At 37.8% G+C, this 19,197-nt stretch overlaps 1 protein-coding gene across 1 annotated transcript in view; it reads left to right on the top strand.

Annotated features, from left to right (window-relative positions):
- The window catches only part of si:ch211-251b21.1 (uncharacterized protein LOC571720 homolog), a 65,687-nt gene extending 51,798 nt beyond the window's left edge, over window positions 1–13,889 (top strand). Inside the window, exons 10-11 of the mRNA XM_039756052.1 lie at window positions 12,379–12,629; window positions 12,943–13,889. Of these exons, the coding sequence (XP_039611986.1) occupies window positions 12,379–12,629; window positions 12,943–13,041 (350 nt within the window). The 3' untranslated portion in view covers window positions 13,042–13,889. The remainder of the gene's footprint in view (window positions 1–12,378; window positions 12,630–12,942) is intronic.
- The last annotated feature ends 5,308 nt before the right edge of the window (window positions 13,890–19,197 follow it).

Here is a 19,197-nt window from a genome sequence, read left to right as displayed (position 1 = left end):
TAGAACGTCGTAAAGAATTCAAAAACGTTGGAGTGATACACATGCAGAGCAAGTTAGATATAATAGAAGTACGAAAATTCTAAAGTCTCCAAAAAATGAGAGTAAAGATCGAATTAGCGCAAATTCTGTGAAATAACAGAACACTGAAAAGAGATAGAATATATTGTTTGGATTTAAACTTTAACATTAGAATTACCAAAGCCTACAAAAAATCTTTTAAATCTGGCCCACCTTAAATCCCTGCAGCTTAAAGCAGCCTGCTATACCTTCCCCCCACCACCACTGCAGAATGGGCAAGAAGTTGTCCCAGTTCCTGCCTTAAATGATTATCTGGGAGTGAAGTGCTAGAGTTTTAGAATGGAAATGATGTATCGTTATTTGTGTGTAAACACATTGTTAAAATTTTTTTTCATATTTTAGTAATAAATCACAAAATGTAGACATAAACAATATAATTAATAAAGCCTGAAGTCCAAAGATCAAATAAACACTTTCATAAAAGGTTCAACAATGATACAACAGCTTCTGTGGTGCAGTGGCAAGAATTTGTATTTGACTTGTAATGAAGAGTCCCCTGGTTCGATCCTGACTGTCTCGTATATTTACCGTTTTCAGCAGTGAGCTGCTCTTATTGTTAATATTATACAATAAAAACATACATTTGATTTGTGTCTGTAACAGGTGTACAAATATAGTACTTATGAAAGTTAGCGTTTTTTTTTTTCACTTTTATTCTCTCAGTCACAATTACAATACATACTACGCCCCCCAAAAGGGATCGGAGGTTATTAGTTTTTATTTGAAACTGGGTATAACTGTAGATGTAAGTGGTGTTTTGAGACAATCAAACTGGAAATTCTCTAATCTGGACGCATAAAAGCTGAGACACAAACGCTGGTGAATCTGCCTTATTCGTATCTCATTGTCACTTAATTTTGTTTTTATTCAGTTTTATTGAGTGTTCTGGCTTACGCTGAATTAGTATGCGCCTTATGGTCCATGATGTTAATACCACACTGACAAAAAACAGAGACATAGGTATGTATATATGATATTTGGAATTATTCATTTTATGACCTGTATAGTACATTTCAGAAAACATTGTGGCACTGATGTAACATTATTCATGTTCATTCGCATACTATCTTGCAGTTGTAATCAGTGACTGCATGTTTTTTTTTCTTCCTTCCGATCTTGCCCAGTCTCCACATTTTAGTGCATGGTGGTGTTACTTTTGTACTCCGGGACATGCAGAGGAAAGAAAGTTCCTCTGCAAGGTGAGCCATGAACACTCTTCTTTTCTCAGTGGACCCCGTACATGCGCGTTGATCGCTGCCATATCGAGCTTGTTATAGCACAAGCAACTGGCCACCAGTGTGCTCCTGCTCTCACTGAATAAGCTCACACCTTCTGGTGCATGATGTCAGTGCAGCACCAGGGGAAAAAAAGAAAGAGACAAATATATGAAATTTTGAAGAAATCATTTTATGACCTGAATAGTACTAATCAGAAAACATTATTGCACTAATGCGACTAAAACGAACAGCTCACTACTCAAAATGCGAAGTGGATGGCACGTAGCGCATGTCGGGGTGCTGGCAAGCGAAGTGAGCAACAACAACAATGTTTATTTATATAGCACATTTTCATACAAATAATGTATATCAAAATGCTTTACATTATGAAGAAAAGAGAAATAAGAGAAAGTAAGAATTAGAAAAGACAACACTAATTAACATAGAATAAGAATAAGGTCCGATGGCCAGGGAGGACAGAAAAAACAACAAAAGAAAAAATAAAATCTGCAGGGGTTCCAGGCCACGGGACCGCCCATTCCCTTCTGGGCATTCTACCAAACATAAATGAAACAGCCCTCTTTGTATTTAGAGTTCTCTTAGAAGGACTTGAAGATGATGGTCATGTAGACTTCTGGTTTTTAATCCATCAATGTAGAACATCATGGTGCTTTGATTAGGTGTTGATGGCGCAGATCGCCACCACAGAAAATCAGGAAAAGAAACAGAAGAGAGAGTAGGGGTCAGTACGGATTTTAGAGCCATCATGAATAGTTATTATAATGAATTGAAAACACAGAGTATCAGGATTAGATGAAGGTGGAGTTATCAGAAAGCCATGTTAAAATAATGTGTTTTTAGTTTTTTTTAAGTGCTCCACTGTATCAGCCGGGCGAATTCCTATTGGCAGGCTATTCCAGATTTTAGGTGCATAACAGCAGAAGGCCGCCTCAACACTTCTTTTAAGTTTTGCTCTTGGAATTCTAAGCAGACACTCATTTGAAGATCTAAGGTTACGATTTGGAATATAAGGTGTCAGACATTCCGATATATAAGATGGAGCGAGATTATTTAAGGCTTTGTACACCATAAGCAGTATTTTAAAGTCAATTCTGAATGACACAGGTAACCAGTGTAGTGACATCAAAACTGGAGAAATGTGCTCGGATTTTCTTTCCCTAGTTAGGATTCTATCAGCTGCATTCTGCACTCGTTGCAAATGATTTATGACTTTTTTGGGTAGTCCTGAGAGGAGTGCGTTACAGTAATCTAGATGACTGAAAACAAAACCGTGAACTAATTTCTCAGCATCTTTCAATGATATAAGAGGTCTAACCTTTGCTATATTTCTTAAGTGAAAAAATGCTGTCCTAGTGATCTGATTAATATGTGATTTCTAATAATCTCATTGTCTCCATTATTGTCAATCACTAAAATTTCAGTTTTCTCTTTATTTAGCTTGAGAAAATGACTATTCACTCAATTAGAAACACAAGTAAGACATTGTGTTAGTGAATTCACGGCATCTGGGTCATCAGGTGCTATTGATAAATACAGCTGTGTGTCATCAGCATAGCTGTGGTAACTCACGTTGTGCCTCAAGATAATATGACATAACGGAAGCATGTAGATTGAGAAGAGCAGTGGACCCAGGATAGAGCCTTGTGGAACACCATTTAGGATATCATGTGTCTTTGAGTTGTAATTACCACAACTAACAAAAAATTTTCTACCTGCTAGGTAGGATTCAAACCAATTTAAGACACTGCCAGAGAGGCCCACCTATTGACTAAGGCAATTTCTAAGAATGTTGTGATCAATGGTGTCAAATGCAGCACTCATATCTAAGAGGATGAGAACAGATAAACAGCCTCTGTCTGCATTTACCCACAAGTCTTTTACTACTTTAACAAGTTCAGTTTCTGTGCTGTGATTTGTGATTTGCACGCCTGATACTTCTTTAAAAAAACTTGTTGGTATTGGGTCAAGGATGCAGGTTGAGGGTCTCAGTTGAGAAATTATTTTATGTAAATCAGGTAAATCTATCCTGGTGAAAGAATTGAATTTGTTTATAACGGAGTACTGGGGCTCAGGAGGATCCGCAGTGTTGGGGAGATATACTATATTATTTCTAATATCATTATTTTTTTGATTAAAGAATACTGCAATACCCTCACAGGTTTCACTGGAGGTATTTTGGAGGTATTCCTTTGTGTTACCTGGGTTTAGCAGACGATCAATCATAAAGAATAAGATTCTGGGATTACTAGCATTGTTATTTATAATCTTAGAGAAATAGCAGCGCCTCTCAAGATGGACAGTGTTATTGTATTCTGTTATTTTAACCTTCAATATTTCATAGTGGATAGTTAGTTTAGTTTTCCTCCATTTACGCTCAGCTCTCCGACATGTTCTGTTTAAATCAGACACTCTTCGGGCCTTCCATGGTATAACAATGTTAGAAGATTTTTTAACTGTCTTTTCAGGTGCAACTATGTCAACAGCAGCTCTTACCTTAGTATTAAATTTTTCCACCTTACTATTTACATTATCCTCGCTATTAAAGTATCTATCTATCTATCTATTGTAGTTAGCATTATAAACGGACTGATTGCTTAGAATGTTTGTAAGGTTTAAGGCTGCTGATAAATCAAAGAAGCGTTTTTTAACAATATGCTTCTCATGAATGTTTTCTATCATTATTTCTGTATTAAACAGTAAACGAAAATGGTCTGATAGACCAATATCAATGACCTGCTTTACATCAACTTTTAGTCCTGTGGTAATTACTAAGTCTAACGTATGACCTGCTTTATGTGTAGGCTGATTAACGAGCTGTCTTAAATCAACAGAGTCCAGGAGGTTCATGAATTCTTTTACTTTTTGGTCACACTGATTATCGATATGAAAGTTAAAGTCGCCGACTATTAAGAGCGTGTCATAGTTCGTAATTAAAACTGACATTAAGTCTGAGAATTCCTCAAAAAAAGATGCGTTAAATTTAGGAGGTCTATACACAGATAATACTAGAAAGTGAGAATCTCCATGAATAATAACTGCGAGATACTCAAAGCACTTGAATTTACCAAAACTGGCATCTTTACACTTTAATCAGCATGAGTAGATGTTTGCCAAGCTGCCACCCTTCTTTCCCTGTCGATCCACACAAGTAAACTGTAATCCGGAGGCGCAGATTCGATTAAAACAGCCGTGCCGTCTGAGCTAAGCCACATTTCACTTAGTGCAATAAAATCAATTTTTCTATCACTAATAAGATCGTTGATAAAAAACGTCTTGTTAGTTAATGCTCTAACATTTAATAGTGCCATATTTAATGTTTCGGAGGAGCAGAGCTGAATTCTATGTGCGTTATTGGTGTTTGGAACAGAAACTAAGTTTTTTTTGTTAGCGCTGCTCTGTGTGTATTTTTTATTTAATCTATAATCTGTTGTTATAGTTTAATACGTTGTTCATCTAAAGTAATAGAGTAAAGCCCCCTAGTTTTTGTTTTAAATATGAAGAACTAGCAGACCACGTGCGCTTCGCTGCAGTCGGAATAATTATGTATCTACATGTGACTTATAGACGTTCTTTATATACAACATTTTTGGTTTGTCCTAAACACTAAGAAACACTAAAGGAAAAAATGCTATTCAGTAAGTACTGCGTCTAGTAAACAGTAAATTAGTAAAGGAGAGAGGACTAAACACTAAGGAAAATGAACGTCAAGACCGTGTCAGCTCGGAGTGAAATGAAGTTAATGAAATGAGGTGAATGGGAGGGGAGATGATCACGTGACTCCCCCACCCGCCTTAACTCTCAATCCATCCACAAACACAGTCTCTCGGATCCCAACTCTCCTTTATATAAATCAGTAAAGGAGAGAGGACTAAACAGTAAGAAAAAAGAACGGCAAGAGCACGTCAGCTGCGGAGCAGCGGAGCGAAATGAAGTGAGTGAAATGATGCGAATGGGAGGGGAGATGATCACGTGACTCCCCCACCTGCCTTAACTCTCCATCCCTCCACAAACACAGTCTCTCGGATCCCAACTCTCCTTTATATAAATCAGTAAAGAAGAGAGGACTAAACACTAAGGAAAAAGAATGGCAAGACCGCGTCAGCTGCAGAGCTCAGCTCGGAGCGAAATGACGTGAATGGGAGGGGAGATAATCATGTGACTCCCCCACCCGCCTTAACTCTCCATCCCTCCAAAAACACAGTCTCTCGGATCCCAACTCTCCTTTATATGTATAAATTAATCATTTTTCATACAAGATGGACTACTTTTGGGACACTTGCTGCCCCTGTGCAGAAGTTCAAGCATGGCTATGAGGATCCAAGAATGTCTCAATAAACACAGTGGTGGTTACAGCTAAGTGAGCATGAGAGAGATGAGAAGGGTGCAAGCTATCTTCAATTGACAGCCAGTCTATTCATAACTTTAGGGTTAACATGGGCCAACATCTCTGTGCTGCACACTTGAATTTTTGTCCATGTTCTGAGAAACTGAAGTTGTTCCATGAGTTTAAGAAAGGCCACTTGGCTGAAAGACCATTCATATGTACTGCACATGTGCTTGGTATGATCTGGTCATTTTTCTCCAGCCCGCCTCATGCAATTCATTACCATGAGGTTTGCAATCTCAAAAATACATTGCAGACTGAGGCAATGTCAATTTTATTTATATAGCACATTTAAAACAACATAGGAATGCTGTGGCCAAAGTGCTTTACAATAATAGAATAAAAGAAAAACATACACTTAACATGAATAACAAATAGAAACACAATAAATGAACATAATAAGATAAATAATAAAAAGAAGTAATGTAACATAATCACAATGAGGAAACCATCAGTATTACTGAAGGTCACAGAATGCAAGTGAACAGAAATGACTCTTTAATCTTGTTTTGAACCGTTCAATTGTAGACAACTCCTTTATGTGATGAGGTAAAGAGTTCCACAGGTGAGGAGTATAGTTTTACACTTGGTACGAGGGACAACAAGAGACAACTGACCAGAAGATCTAAGCACTCTAGATGGCTGGTGTAAAACACACAATTCGGATAAATAGGCAGGAGCAAGCCCATGTAAAGAGTTAAAAACTAGCAATAAGATCCATCCATCCATTATTCAACCCGCTATATCCTAAAAGATTTTAAAATCAATTTGAAAACTGACAGGCAGCCAGTATAAAGAAGCTAATATTGGAGAAATAGAATCAGACTTTATTGCCCCAACCAGAAAGCGAGCGGCAGCATTCTGGGGCAACTGTAACCTGGGATTTGCTAATCCCAGAATACAGCGAGTTGCAGTAATCAAGGCGAGAAAAGATAAAAGCTTGAGTAGATTTCTCAAGATCCCCAGAAGATAAAAAAGGCTTGACCTTACCTATTAGACAAAGCTGGAAAAAGTAACTCTTGACTACAGAATGAACCTGTTTCTCAAAAGAGATGTTACTGTCAAAGATAACACCAAGATTGCGGACTTGAGGTTTGCAAAAGACAGAAAAAGAGCAGAGATGTCCAACACCAATTTGGGCTTTAGTTGATGGACCTACTAACAAGCACCTCCGTTTTATTTTGATTCAGATCAAGAGAATTATTAGCCATCCAGGATCTTATTTCAGAAAGACAGTTGTGCAGTTGATTTATTGCAGAGTTGCAGACGGGTATATAAACCTGTGTATCATCAGCATAGCAGTGAAAAGAAATGTTAAATTTCCTAAAAATAGCTCCAATAGGTGAAGGTATATAGAGAACAAAATAGGACCCAAAATGGATCCCTGAGGAACACCACATTTAAGAGGAGTAGTAGACGAAAAAGAGGAATTTAAAGTCACTGAAAAGTGTCTACCAGTTAGATATGACTTGAGCCAGTTAAGAGCAGCCCCTTTAAGCCCAACAAGATGTTCAAGCCACAACAGCGATATCTCATGGTTAATAGTGTCAAAGGCAGCGGACAGGTCCAGGAGGACAAGGACTGCAGCACCACCGGAGTCAGTAATAATAGAGATGTCATTGAATACTTTAAGGAGGGCCATCTCAACACCACGATAACACCTGAAGCCAGATTGGTAGATCTCAAATAAATTATTGGAGTTAAGGTGATTAACCAATTGATTATAAATAACTCTGGTATACAGTGATTTTGGTGCCAACGATGTCTGAACGGTTTTATATTAAGTTTATGGTGCTGATTAAGAATATGACTTTGGTTCTGCCAGAATGACTCTAGTTTCTGAAATATTTAATAGTTAATTAATTAATGCAACACATTTAAAAAGCATTCAGAATTGCAAGAATATTTTTATTTTAGTTACAACTAGTAAGTAAACAGTCTAACATCATACAAACAAGAAATTATCTAACAGTGACAGGAAAAAGTTATGTATGATTTGATTAATTAATACAATCTAAATTAGTTATTAATTGTTATTAATGTCAATCCTTCATGTGATTTCCTTTTATGTGTATCATCAGGACAATCACGTTGGAGACTCCAACAGTAGTCTGCCATCATGTGTATGTCCCATCTGCCTTGATATCTCTCCTCCATCACCTTCTTATCCTGGTGGAACCTCTTGCCTTGTTCCTTGCTGAAGTCTCCAAGGTTATCTGGAAATATGTTTAAATGGCTATGCAGATAGTGCATCTTTATGCTCATATTAACTCCCAAATTTCTGAAGTTAGCAAGCATATCTTGCACCAGTTCTTCATAATTGTCTGCTTCGTGATTACCCAAGTAGTTCTTCACAACAGAGACAAAACTCTTGCGGGCCGAAGCCTCAGTGTCATTTCATGCATTTGGTAAAATTGGAATCACTTATGAGTTTATGAATCCGAGGACCATCAAAGATTCTAGCTTTTAGTTTTTCCATGCTCAGTCCAGGGAATGATCTACAAATGTACCAGCAATTACCCATTTTGTCCAAAGCCCTAACAAATTGCTTCATCAATCCTAGCTTAATATGAAGTGGTGGGAGAATGATTTTGTTCTTGTCCACCAGCGGCTTGTTGATGATATTCGCAGTGCCAACAATCATTTCTTCCCTTGTAGGCCATGGTACTTTTGTCCAATGATCTTGTTTAGCCCTGAGGCACATGAAGCATGGGTATTTTGTGTATCCAGATTGCTGTCCAAGCAAGAAGTTCACCATCTTCAGATCAACACAAATCGACCACTGATGTTCATGATAACGGATTTTCTGTAATACGATTTTTACATTTTCTTAATCTTCTTTAAGTTTTGTTGAGTTAGCAATGGGAAGAGAAGCATATCGGTTACCATTGTGCAAGAGAACATATTTCAAGCTTCTAATGGAGCGGTCTATAAAAAGCCGTCAGTCTTCTGGACGATATTCTTTTAGTCCCATTTGAAGTACAATTCCTGGGATATCACTGCAGTATACAAGTTCTTCCTCTTGGTTGAAATATGGGAGAAGCCACTCTTCTTTTGTCCGACTGTAATTTTAACTTCCGCCTTTATAAGATTTCATTCATTAAGTCTGGATGCTAAAAGTTCAGATGCTTGCTTGGACAGATGTAAGTCTCGAATCAGGTCATTGAGTTCTTTTTGGCTTAATGGTTGAGGCGTCGAAGAGCTTCCCTCAAATTCACTGCCACTGCTACTACCTGCCATACACTCCAATCCCTGCCCCTCGTCAGAGTCTTACAGTGGCTGGTTTAATAGTCTGGTAAACACTGGTATGGGAACGTCATTGCCATGTGGAATAGGTTGTTTTGCTAATTCGAAATCAGGATAATCCCACCGAGCTTTCTTGTAACGATTAAAGCATGTAATCTTTACAAAACAAAAATAACAATCGTCATGATGGTTTTTCGGTTCTCTCCATACCATTGGCACACCAAAGTTTAAACTTTTTCTTTCAACATTTGTCCACTGTCGTAGGTGCTCCACACAGGTTTTGCAAACCAAACTTATCTTGGTCTCCAAGCTGCACTCCAAAATAAGACAGGAATACTCGATGCACAAAGTCTGTGATATTTCTTCTTTGTTTTTCAACCATGTACTCTCCACAGATGTATCTGAATACATCAGAATTGTTGATGCAGGCTCTTCTTGATGAAGTCATAATTTTTACATATATTTATATACTTATTAAGACAGAACTTTTTGGGTATAAACCAAGACTGGGTTGACAAACTTATACTGTAGCCGACTTCTTTCCTCTGCAAATTCACAGTTGAATTCTGGCTTAAAAAAGTTGCTTTTATAGCATTGCAGGCGTACAAATTGAAATACAAAATAATTATATGGGATATTTCATTACCTAAGACACTGTTAAAGAGTCAAAAGACAGACCTAAAGCTATTGCATTTGTTATCACACACAAGTCGCATTGGGGGAATGCATTATTTTCATGGATGTCCATTATCTCAAAAACTAGAAACAATTCAGCAAAAGTATTGAGATTTTTGAATTCAGCACCCTCAAAATACCGTAAATCCATTCAAAAAACCTTGGCAACTGAAAATTTTTTTTTTTGTAGACCTGTGAATTCTTTCTAATATTTTAGCCATAAATGGCAATTGGGAAATCGGGCGAAAATTGGCTAAAACACTCTAGGATCTAATTCTGCCTTTTTTTTTTTTTTTAGACAGGGACGTACCGCAGCATGTTTAAAAAATGAGGGCAAAATTCCCTCACTAACAGAACCATTGATAATGGCTAGTAAAGATGGACCCAATCAACATCAAAGGCTTCCACTCGAGGCATGGTGGTACAATATCAGGACGACTGAGACCTGGTTTATGGGTGTCAATAGTTCTTTTTAACTGTAAAAGTGAGACAGGATCAACAGATTCCAAGACAATATAATGATTAACAGTAGGAAGTTCATAGCCAGTTGGAACAAGTTGAATGTTAAGATTTTGTTTTCACTTAAAACATTTTGTTTTCGAAATTAAATTTACTGACTATTCTGTTTTAAATCACACATTCTTCCATAAGGAATGTTTGAAACATGATAGTAGGGCATACTGTCTATTGTTCTGTTCAGTTTGCCAAGTTTAGTGCATCTCTACACATTGTTACCTAGAAAATATGTTTGTGCTAAATGCTACATATGGTATTTTAAAATAAGTCAAAATTGTAAGACTTTTTTCCAGATTTAGAGTACCTGCTATATACCTACAACATTTTAGATTGATTAGACAAGCAATATTCATAAACTCAAATGTGGAACGAAACTCACAAAAATGCAAACACTATTTAAAAGTCAGCAGGTTTTTATAAAATATAGTGAACTTCAGGACTTCACTTTAAGAAAGGCGAACCATGCAGCTTCTCAGCATGAACTTGACAAAAATGTACAGTCCAAAAACAGCATTAAATTTAGTCCAATCGATTTTATGGAACAGTTTTCTAACCTACAAACTTACCTTGCTTTACCTGGTACATTGTAACAGAATGCCTGGCTGGGAAGAGAACACCAGAGGAAAAGTCATCAGAAAAATGGTACACAGAGGGCAGGGGAATGTCCCTTAAAAGATCTCATGGTAGAGGGAGAAGGAAGGCCCACAATGGAAAAGATGGAGCAACTACTGTAGAGATGTCGTATTGATAGGGTGTGGGCTGTTAGGGGCCAGTAATAGTGTTCTGCATAGTGTCCCAAAAAGGTAAAGATAGGGGCCATAATGCAAGAGGGAGGTGAGACAGAGAGACCAGGACTTTGGGAGTGTAGTGTAGTGCTTTCCCAGTAAAGGAGTGGCCAGGAATCCCCTGTAGATGTTTGACTAAAGTGTTACAGAGGACAGTCTAATGTCAAAAAATAGGATAATGTTTCTCTTTGTGGATTCAAATAAATGGAGACTGGCAAACCTACTGGGAAGCAAAAACACAGTCCCCAACTGAGAAGAGTGGAAATGTGTTACCCTTTTAAGGCATGTGATTCTGTAGTGACACATAGGCTGCCCCTGCTCCAGCATGTCATTCTGGCTCTTGGTTGTGTCTTCATATTCAAACTTCCTCCAGTTACATGAAAGATTTAATGTGAATAAGGATGGAGAAATGGAACAAAGGCTCTTTGATGAGAAGAAGAGGTCAGGGTGATTTGAGACACAAAGAGAGAAAGAGTTAGAAGGGAGATGACATAGCTCTTTTTCTCATGGGTGGGGGTTGATTTGATATGAACTTAGTTTTATAAAGTTTGACTTGCTTGTATGGAATGTTATTTGCTTTTAATAAATCCAATAAAATGTTAAAAGAAGAGGTGAGAAAATTAGTGATTTATGGTGCTTGCTAGGTAAGACAAGGCAACATCGCTTGACTGAGGGTCAAGACCTGTAGAGGTAGACTCACTGACAGGGTTTTTTTTTGTTCTTTTTTCTTTGTTTGCTTGTACTGTGTGTGGGTTACATACCATAAGAACAACCTTTCCTTTTACATATACAAATACGCACAAAATGACAAACTATATAAAACACAATCTAGACTTATCCATGCATCTAAATATAAATAATATTTAACAGGTGTCCAGAATCCTTTTCCTAGTAGAGGAAATGTGTTTTGATGGCAATATAAAGTAAAGTAACTGAAGTTCAAAAGAGCTAAGCTAAAAAAAAAGTTTACAACAAAACAGAAGAAACTAACTTCAATTTACAAAGATTCACAAGGTATAAGTCAATCTCTAGAAAAGGTTTAAAGCCTATACCACATAGGGCTACCTTTGTGGAATATAGACTGAAACATGACATATGTCTACACATTTCAATGCATATTTTATGTTTATTTGCTTAATGTAAACAAATGGATTGCTAAATTACTAAATAAACAAACAGTGAATGTGACACACAAAAGCTTTACAAACCTTTTCAAAAATGATCAGGGTGCCCAAACTTGATAGTGTACATCTATAATACAATAGCAGGAAGTTTGTCAATGGAAAATTATAAGGAAACATGGTCTACTACATAGAAAAAACAAACAGAATTTCATGATTAATATAAAACTTATTAAACTTAAACCTTCAATCATCAGCACTTTACTATTAACAGTGATGGCTCCATTCTTAGCGTCTAATCCAAATACCATGGTGATTTTCTCTGTCTACTGCAGACTCCCCATTTGTGAAGAACCTAAGCATTGCCATTCTTGAGATGAGTGAATCTGGAGATCTTGATTACCTCCGTGAAAAGTGGTGGGCTAGTACTTGTGAGACAGAAGGTCAAGATGGACGCTTAGCTCCTCTTAGGCCTCACCAACTGGGGGGCATTTTTGTTTTGCTGACCATTGGGCTGATACTGGGAGTGATTCTTGCATTGATGGAACTTGCCTTCAAGTCCAGACACAGTGCTGCAGATAAAAAGGTAAACAAATCTATTTGGATTTTTGCTCTGTAAGGTATTTGAGTGACTGGAGAGGGATAGATTATTCATTGAATGGCAGCTTTTAGATGCAAAAGTTTTTTTTGCTATTTTTCATAAATGGGAATATTAAATAACCCTAAATCCTACTTATATTTCTTATGCCTCATAGAACTAAAAGAATTGCTGAAGCAATGAAACATTTCCATCTATTGTATTTCATAATTAAAAGGCAAACAAGGTTTTAAGTGTTTTTTTTTTTTTATACAGACATGCCAGGGTCTAACTATTTTTTTCCATTTGTTTCACCTTTTAGAAGTCCTGCTGTTCTATTTTTTTGGAAGAACTGAGCCAACGTTTCCAGAAGTCTGATGGAAAGAAAAAGTGTGAGGCACAAGATAAAAGCAATGCTTAAAGACTGTAAGCCCCGTGTCTCCAGGCTCTGAACCTCTAGCAAAACTACTTCATTCAGGACCTTTGAGAAGTGTACTGCTAGAGTAGGTCTGAACTAGATTGTAACTAGAATGTAGTCCATGTGCTAGATGCAGATGATGAAAACTCTGTATTTGGTATTTAGTTACACATTAACCAGATGTCTAGAGTAACAGCCTGTAGTAATGATAAAATGTGTATTTAGTGCATTCATTTCTTATAATATGTCAGTCAAAAAATTCACAATTGTATTGGAGGGAACATACTTATTCCAATACAAGTTCATAGAGAACCTGGGTCTATATTGGTAAAACTGAGTTCACTCACATACAACCAACACACACACACACACACACACACACACACACTCACTTAGTCACTCGACCAAGTTAGAGTGGCTAGTCGATGCATCACACACATAACGGGGATATTGAAGAAAATCAGGGTTTCAGAAGAAGAAGTTACACGAACATAAGGAAAAACTGAAAACCTCACACAGACAGTGGTTCAGTTTACTGAAGCAGTGAGACTACATACCTAAATGTTATGCCACTGCACCAGTAAAGCTGATGTCACATTAGAAAACTTCTAGTTGTGGGGTATGTCATATTTGCCAATCAGGTCACTGATCTTGTTGATGGATAATGTCACTTTAAATGACTGGAATTCGCTGCCTAACCAGGCTGGTGGTGTACGATTAGTTAACAGCTATGGCAAGTTCAGCTGCAATCTTGATCCTTCTTTTTCTTCTTTTCATTCTGTCTTGGCTTGAAATAAATGAGACCTCACACAAAAGGAGTTGTCTTCTGTTTGTGAGGTTCAAAACCCATGTTTCTCATTGTTTGTTGCTACATTATATGCATTGCACTTCTGGATGAGCATTCATTGGCTGTCAGTTCTCATAAACACAGAGCCCACCCCTACGGCTAAGGAAAAAATCAAACCCATTTGATTTTATCTTAGCAAGGTGCAGGCTAGTTGGAGTGAGTCACTAGGTATGTCACATCAGAGGACCAGCTTCACAGGAGCTGCCACCAACAGCCTCTGGCTCCCGAAGATCATGAAAATTATGGCAATGACTAAAAAATCACAGGAAAAGTTATGTAATATGATGTGACCTTATATACAGTAAGTTGAACATTTGCATTTGTTAGTTTCAAGTAGTGAATAGATAAGTAAAGCTTTAGTGATACATAGGTGCCAATGAACTAGATAAGAGGGTCTGCTGTACAAGCCTATTATTACGGAGGAAACAGGTTGATGCAACATTTGTGTCCACATACTGTAGGTCACCAAGTGACAGCTTCCTGTACCCATCCATTAGGGAAATTAATATTTGGAATATTTCTGAAATAAAGAATACTGTAGTTGTATTTGTGGCAAGAGAGACTGGATAACAATACAATAGCACAGTCAGAAAAACAAACAGAGAAAAAAAGCTTCAATATAAGTGTGAAAAAACTGTGTGACTTCTTTAGAGGCTATATTTTTAACCCTATTGTATCTTGTGCCAAATAAAAATATATGAAAATTAAACATAATACTGGCATAGGAATTTTAAATAAACTTAAATTAAAGTAACACTGAAATCTTCTTCCTGGCAGACTGTGTTTGAGGAGTAAGATGTCTCTAACTGTGCCTCTCCAAAGTTTCACTGTCAAACTGTGACTCCAACTAGTTAATAGTACTTGAACCATAAATCCAAAAGTTACACCAAAAATCACAGAAATCCTTCACCTATAGCAAATTAAGAATTGAATACTTACTATTGGAAGATTGTATTGCTAAAAGGTAAACAGACATTAAAACTTAATAAGAACTTGTGTCCTGGCATGCACTGTGAGAAGAGAATGGCAGCCTACATTTCAGGAGCATTCAGCTCCTACCCGGGATGGGCAGAGGTTGTTATTCCACTATATAGTATTTTCCAATTTATTATGAATCTTGTTAATAATTCCAGTACACTTTAAATTAGATGGTTCCCACTAGCTCTCTGTCACATGTCTCACAGTCAATAATATGACTTTTCCTTTCAGTTGAAATATAGAAGACACTAATTGCAGATATGACATTTATTTCATAGCAGTCTCTTCATTTTTTACATTTTCCCTCATTTTAATTCACTTGCTTACCAGCAATTTTACTTTTTTTATATTACTCAAAAGACAATTAACCCTGCTTTATAAATACCTATACAAAAAAAAACTGATCTGACTGAAAATTTTAAGAAAGATACCATTGTCATCTCTAAGCGAGTTCATCCCCAAGTAGAAGCCTTGGAATAATAATTTCCAAATAAAAGGACATTAAAGGAAGGAGAAGGGTCTAAACCACCTGCTTATTTTGTGGATTTTAAGATGCACACTGGATGGATTGTCTGAATCGGCACAATAATGTAAAGTATATCCTTTATAATCAAAAGATCTGGATTCTAATTGGGAGTTCAGTTTGAACAAGAAACCTGCAGCCACTATGACTCTCCAGAACTGGAGCCGACTACTTTGCTACATTTGATGGTCTAAATACAAATCTGTCCCAGTTTAGCAAGTCAAATATAAATAAACATGTGAAATACATTTACAGTGAATATTACTGCTTTATTATCTTAGATATAATTAAAAATAAAAACAGGAAATGCAAATATTTATGTAAGTAAATTAATATCATATCATCATCTTTCGGCTGCTCCTGTTAGGGGTTGCCACAGTGGATCATCTTCTTCAATATCTTCCTGTCCTCTGTATCTTGTTCTGTTACACCCATCACCTGCATGTCCTCTCTCACCACATCCATAAACCTTTGCAAATAGGCCTTCCTCTTTTCCTCTTCCCTTTCAGCTCTATCCTTAGCATCCTTCTCCCAATATACCAAGCATCTCTCCTCTGCACATGTCCAAAGCAATGCAATCTCGCCTCTCTGGTTTTGTCTCCCAACCGTCCAACTTGAGCTGACCCTCTAATGTACTAATTTCTAATCCTATCCATCCTTGTCATACCCTGTGCAAATCTTAGCATCTTTAACTCTGCCACCTCCACCTCTTTCTCCTGCTCTCTGGTCAGTGCCACCATCTCTAACCCATATAACATAGCTGGTCTCACTACCATCCTATAGACCTTCCCTTTCACTCTTGCTGATACCTATCTGTCACAAATTACTCCTGACACTCTTCTCCACCCATTCCACCCTGCCTGCACTCTTTTTCACCTCTCTTCCACAATCCCCATTACTCTGTATTGTTGATCCCAAGTATTTAAACTTTTTCATCCTGTTCAAAGCTGTCCTTACTTCATCCTTACTAATCCGTTGCAATTTCTGTCTCCACATCATCCAACCTCTTCTCTCTTGTTGTCTTCATTCATCAGCCCCTCAAAGTACTTTTTCCATCTACTCAACACACTCTCCTCGCTTGCGAGTACGTTTCCATCTTTATCCTTTATCACCCTAACCTGCTGCACATCTTTCCCAGCTCGGCCCCTCTGTCTAGCCAATCAGTACAGGTCATTTTCTCCCTCCTTAGTGTCCAACCTCTCATACAACTCATCATATGCCTTTTCTTTAGCCTTCACCACCTCTTTCTTCACCTTGTGCCTTATCTTCTTGTACACTTGTCTACTTTCTGTATCTCTCGGACTATCCCATTTCTTCTTTGCCATCGTCTTCCTCTGTATACTCTCCTGTATTTCCTCATTCCACCACCAGGTTTCTTTTTCCTCCTTTCTCTGTCCAAATGTCACGTCAAGCACCCTTCTTACTGTCACCCTTACTACATCTGCTGTAGTTTCCCAGCTGTCTGGTAACTCTTCACTGCTACCCAGTGTCTGCCTCACCTCCTCCCTAAACTCAACCTTGCAGTCTTCCTGTTTCAACTTCCACCATTTGATCCTTGGCTCTGCCCTCACTCTGTTCCTCTTCTTGATCTCGATTGTCATCCTAACGACCACCATCCTATGCTACTTAACTACACTTTCCCCTGCCACCACTTTGCTTTCTTCAATCTCCTTCAGATCAACTCTTCTGCATAGGATGTAATTTACCTGAGTGTATCTTCCTCCACTCTTGTACGTAACCCTATATTCCTCCCTCCTCTTAAAATATGTATTCACCACAGCCATGTCCATTTTTTTGGTAAAATCCACTATCCTCTGACCTTATTCATTCCTCTCCTTGACACCATACCTATCAATCACTTCCTCATCTCCACTGTTCCCTTCATCAACATGCCCATTGAAATCCCTCCAATCACCACTTGCTGTCCCTTGGGTACACTGTTCATCACTTTATCCAGCTCACTCCAAAAAATCTTCTTTCTCACCCATTGCACACCCAACTTGTGGTGCTTATGCACTAACAACATTCATCATCACACCTCCAATTTCCAGCTTCATAATCATTACTCTGCCGGACACTCTTTTCACCTCCAAAACACTCTTGACTTACTGTTTCTTCAGAATAACTCCTACCCCATTTCTTCTCCCATCCACACCATGGTAGAACAATTTGAATCCACCTCTAATCCACTTGGCCTTACTACCTTTCCATTTAGTCTCTTGCATGCACAATATGTCAACCTTCCTTCTCTCCATCAAATCTCTCTGCCCTTACCAGTCATACTGCCAACATTGAAAGTTCCTACCCTGAGTTCCACTCTCTTTACTTTCCTCCTTACCTCCTGCCTCAGGAGACGTCTCCTCCCCTTCTTTCTCCTTCTTTTTCTTCAGCCAACAGTAGCCCAATTTCCGCCAGCACCCTGTTGACTAACAGTACTGGTGGCGGCTGTTGTTAACCCAGGGCTCGACTGATCTGGTATGGAAATTTGTATTGTTGTCCACATATTGAGTTGGAAAATTTTACACCGGATGCCCTTCCTGACGTAACCCTCCCCATTTATCTGTGCTTGGGACAGGCATGAAGAAACACACTGGTTTGTGCATCCCCTGTGGCTGGATTATATCACGTACTGATATATCCTACAAAAAGGATAAAATGAATAAGCATTTCCTTTGAAAGCCCACATATGAGTGATTGTGGAGATTATACTTTATTGCTAGGATAAAACTGAAAAACATGGTTAACCTTAAAACAATTGAGGCATCCCACTCATTAAACAGTTAATATCACATGTATTCAACAGGATCAGTTCCAGATATTGCAGAAGGTAACCTTTGTTTTAAACATTTGATGTTGCAAAGCATCCAAATATACTTCAACATCACTCCAGAAAATTACATTTTTAAGTTATGCCCCAATGTACTGACAAGAACAAATTAGACATTAGAATTTGTGTATGCTCAATCAGTTACTTCTAATTGATGAATAACAGGGGCCTCATGTATAAATGGTACGTACGCACAAAAATGTTGTGTAAGCCTGCTTCCACACTCAAATCGCGATGTATAAAACCTAAACTTGGCGTAAAGCCACGTACATTTTCACTGTAGCTCCAACCTTGACGTATGCAAGTTCTTCGCTCACTTTTGCAAACTGGAGGACCCCAGTGTCAAAGCAGTGCTGTTGCTCCATTGTGGTTTCCCTTTCTTTTCAGATACACATCCCTGATGTGGCTTTATAATATGCACAGAAATTAACCGCATATTGTTTTTTTTTTTAAATGTATTAATTTTATTGCAATCATTCCATACAAATCAATTTTTACAAAAAGTAGGATTGAGAACCAATCGACCTCCACCCCGAGAGAAAGAGCAAGGCCAACAGTGTAAAACTTAAGGCTTGTAAACATACCTAAATTGATGAGTTTGATAAGCCAATAGAGATAAATGGAAAAGAAAAAGAAATCCAGTAATAATTGCTTCCTTTGTGCTTTAAGAGCTTATTCTAAAATATTACGGATTAGATCCTGCCTTGTTTTGAAAATCTGTACATATCCTCTAACTGAGCATTTCATTTTTTCCAATTTCAAATACAGGGGGTCCTCAGGTTACGACACAGTTCTGTTCCTATAACAGTGATGTAACCCGAACTTTGGTTTAAGTCGAAACACACCCTAGTCTAAGTCACTTACCTATCCTAACACATTTGCAAAATCATAATGTAGAACATAAAAACACAACTAAGCCACAGAAAAAGGAAAAGGACATAAATATACTGTACTGTACATTGTACTGTAGTAACAGAAAAAATT

The sequence above is a fragment of the Polypterus senegalus genome, chromosome 6, assembly GCF_016835505.1.
Source record: "Polypterus senegalus isolate Bchr_013 chromosome 6, ASM1683550v1, whole genome shotgun sequence".
NCBI lineage: Eukaryota > Metazoa > Chordata > Cladistia > Polypteriformes > Polypteridae > Polypterus > Polypterus senegalus.
This window is presented reverse-complemented; position numbering and strand designations above follow the sequence as displayed.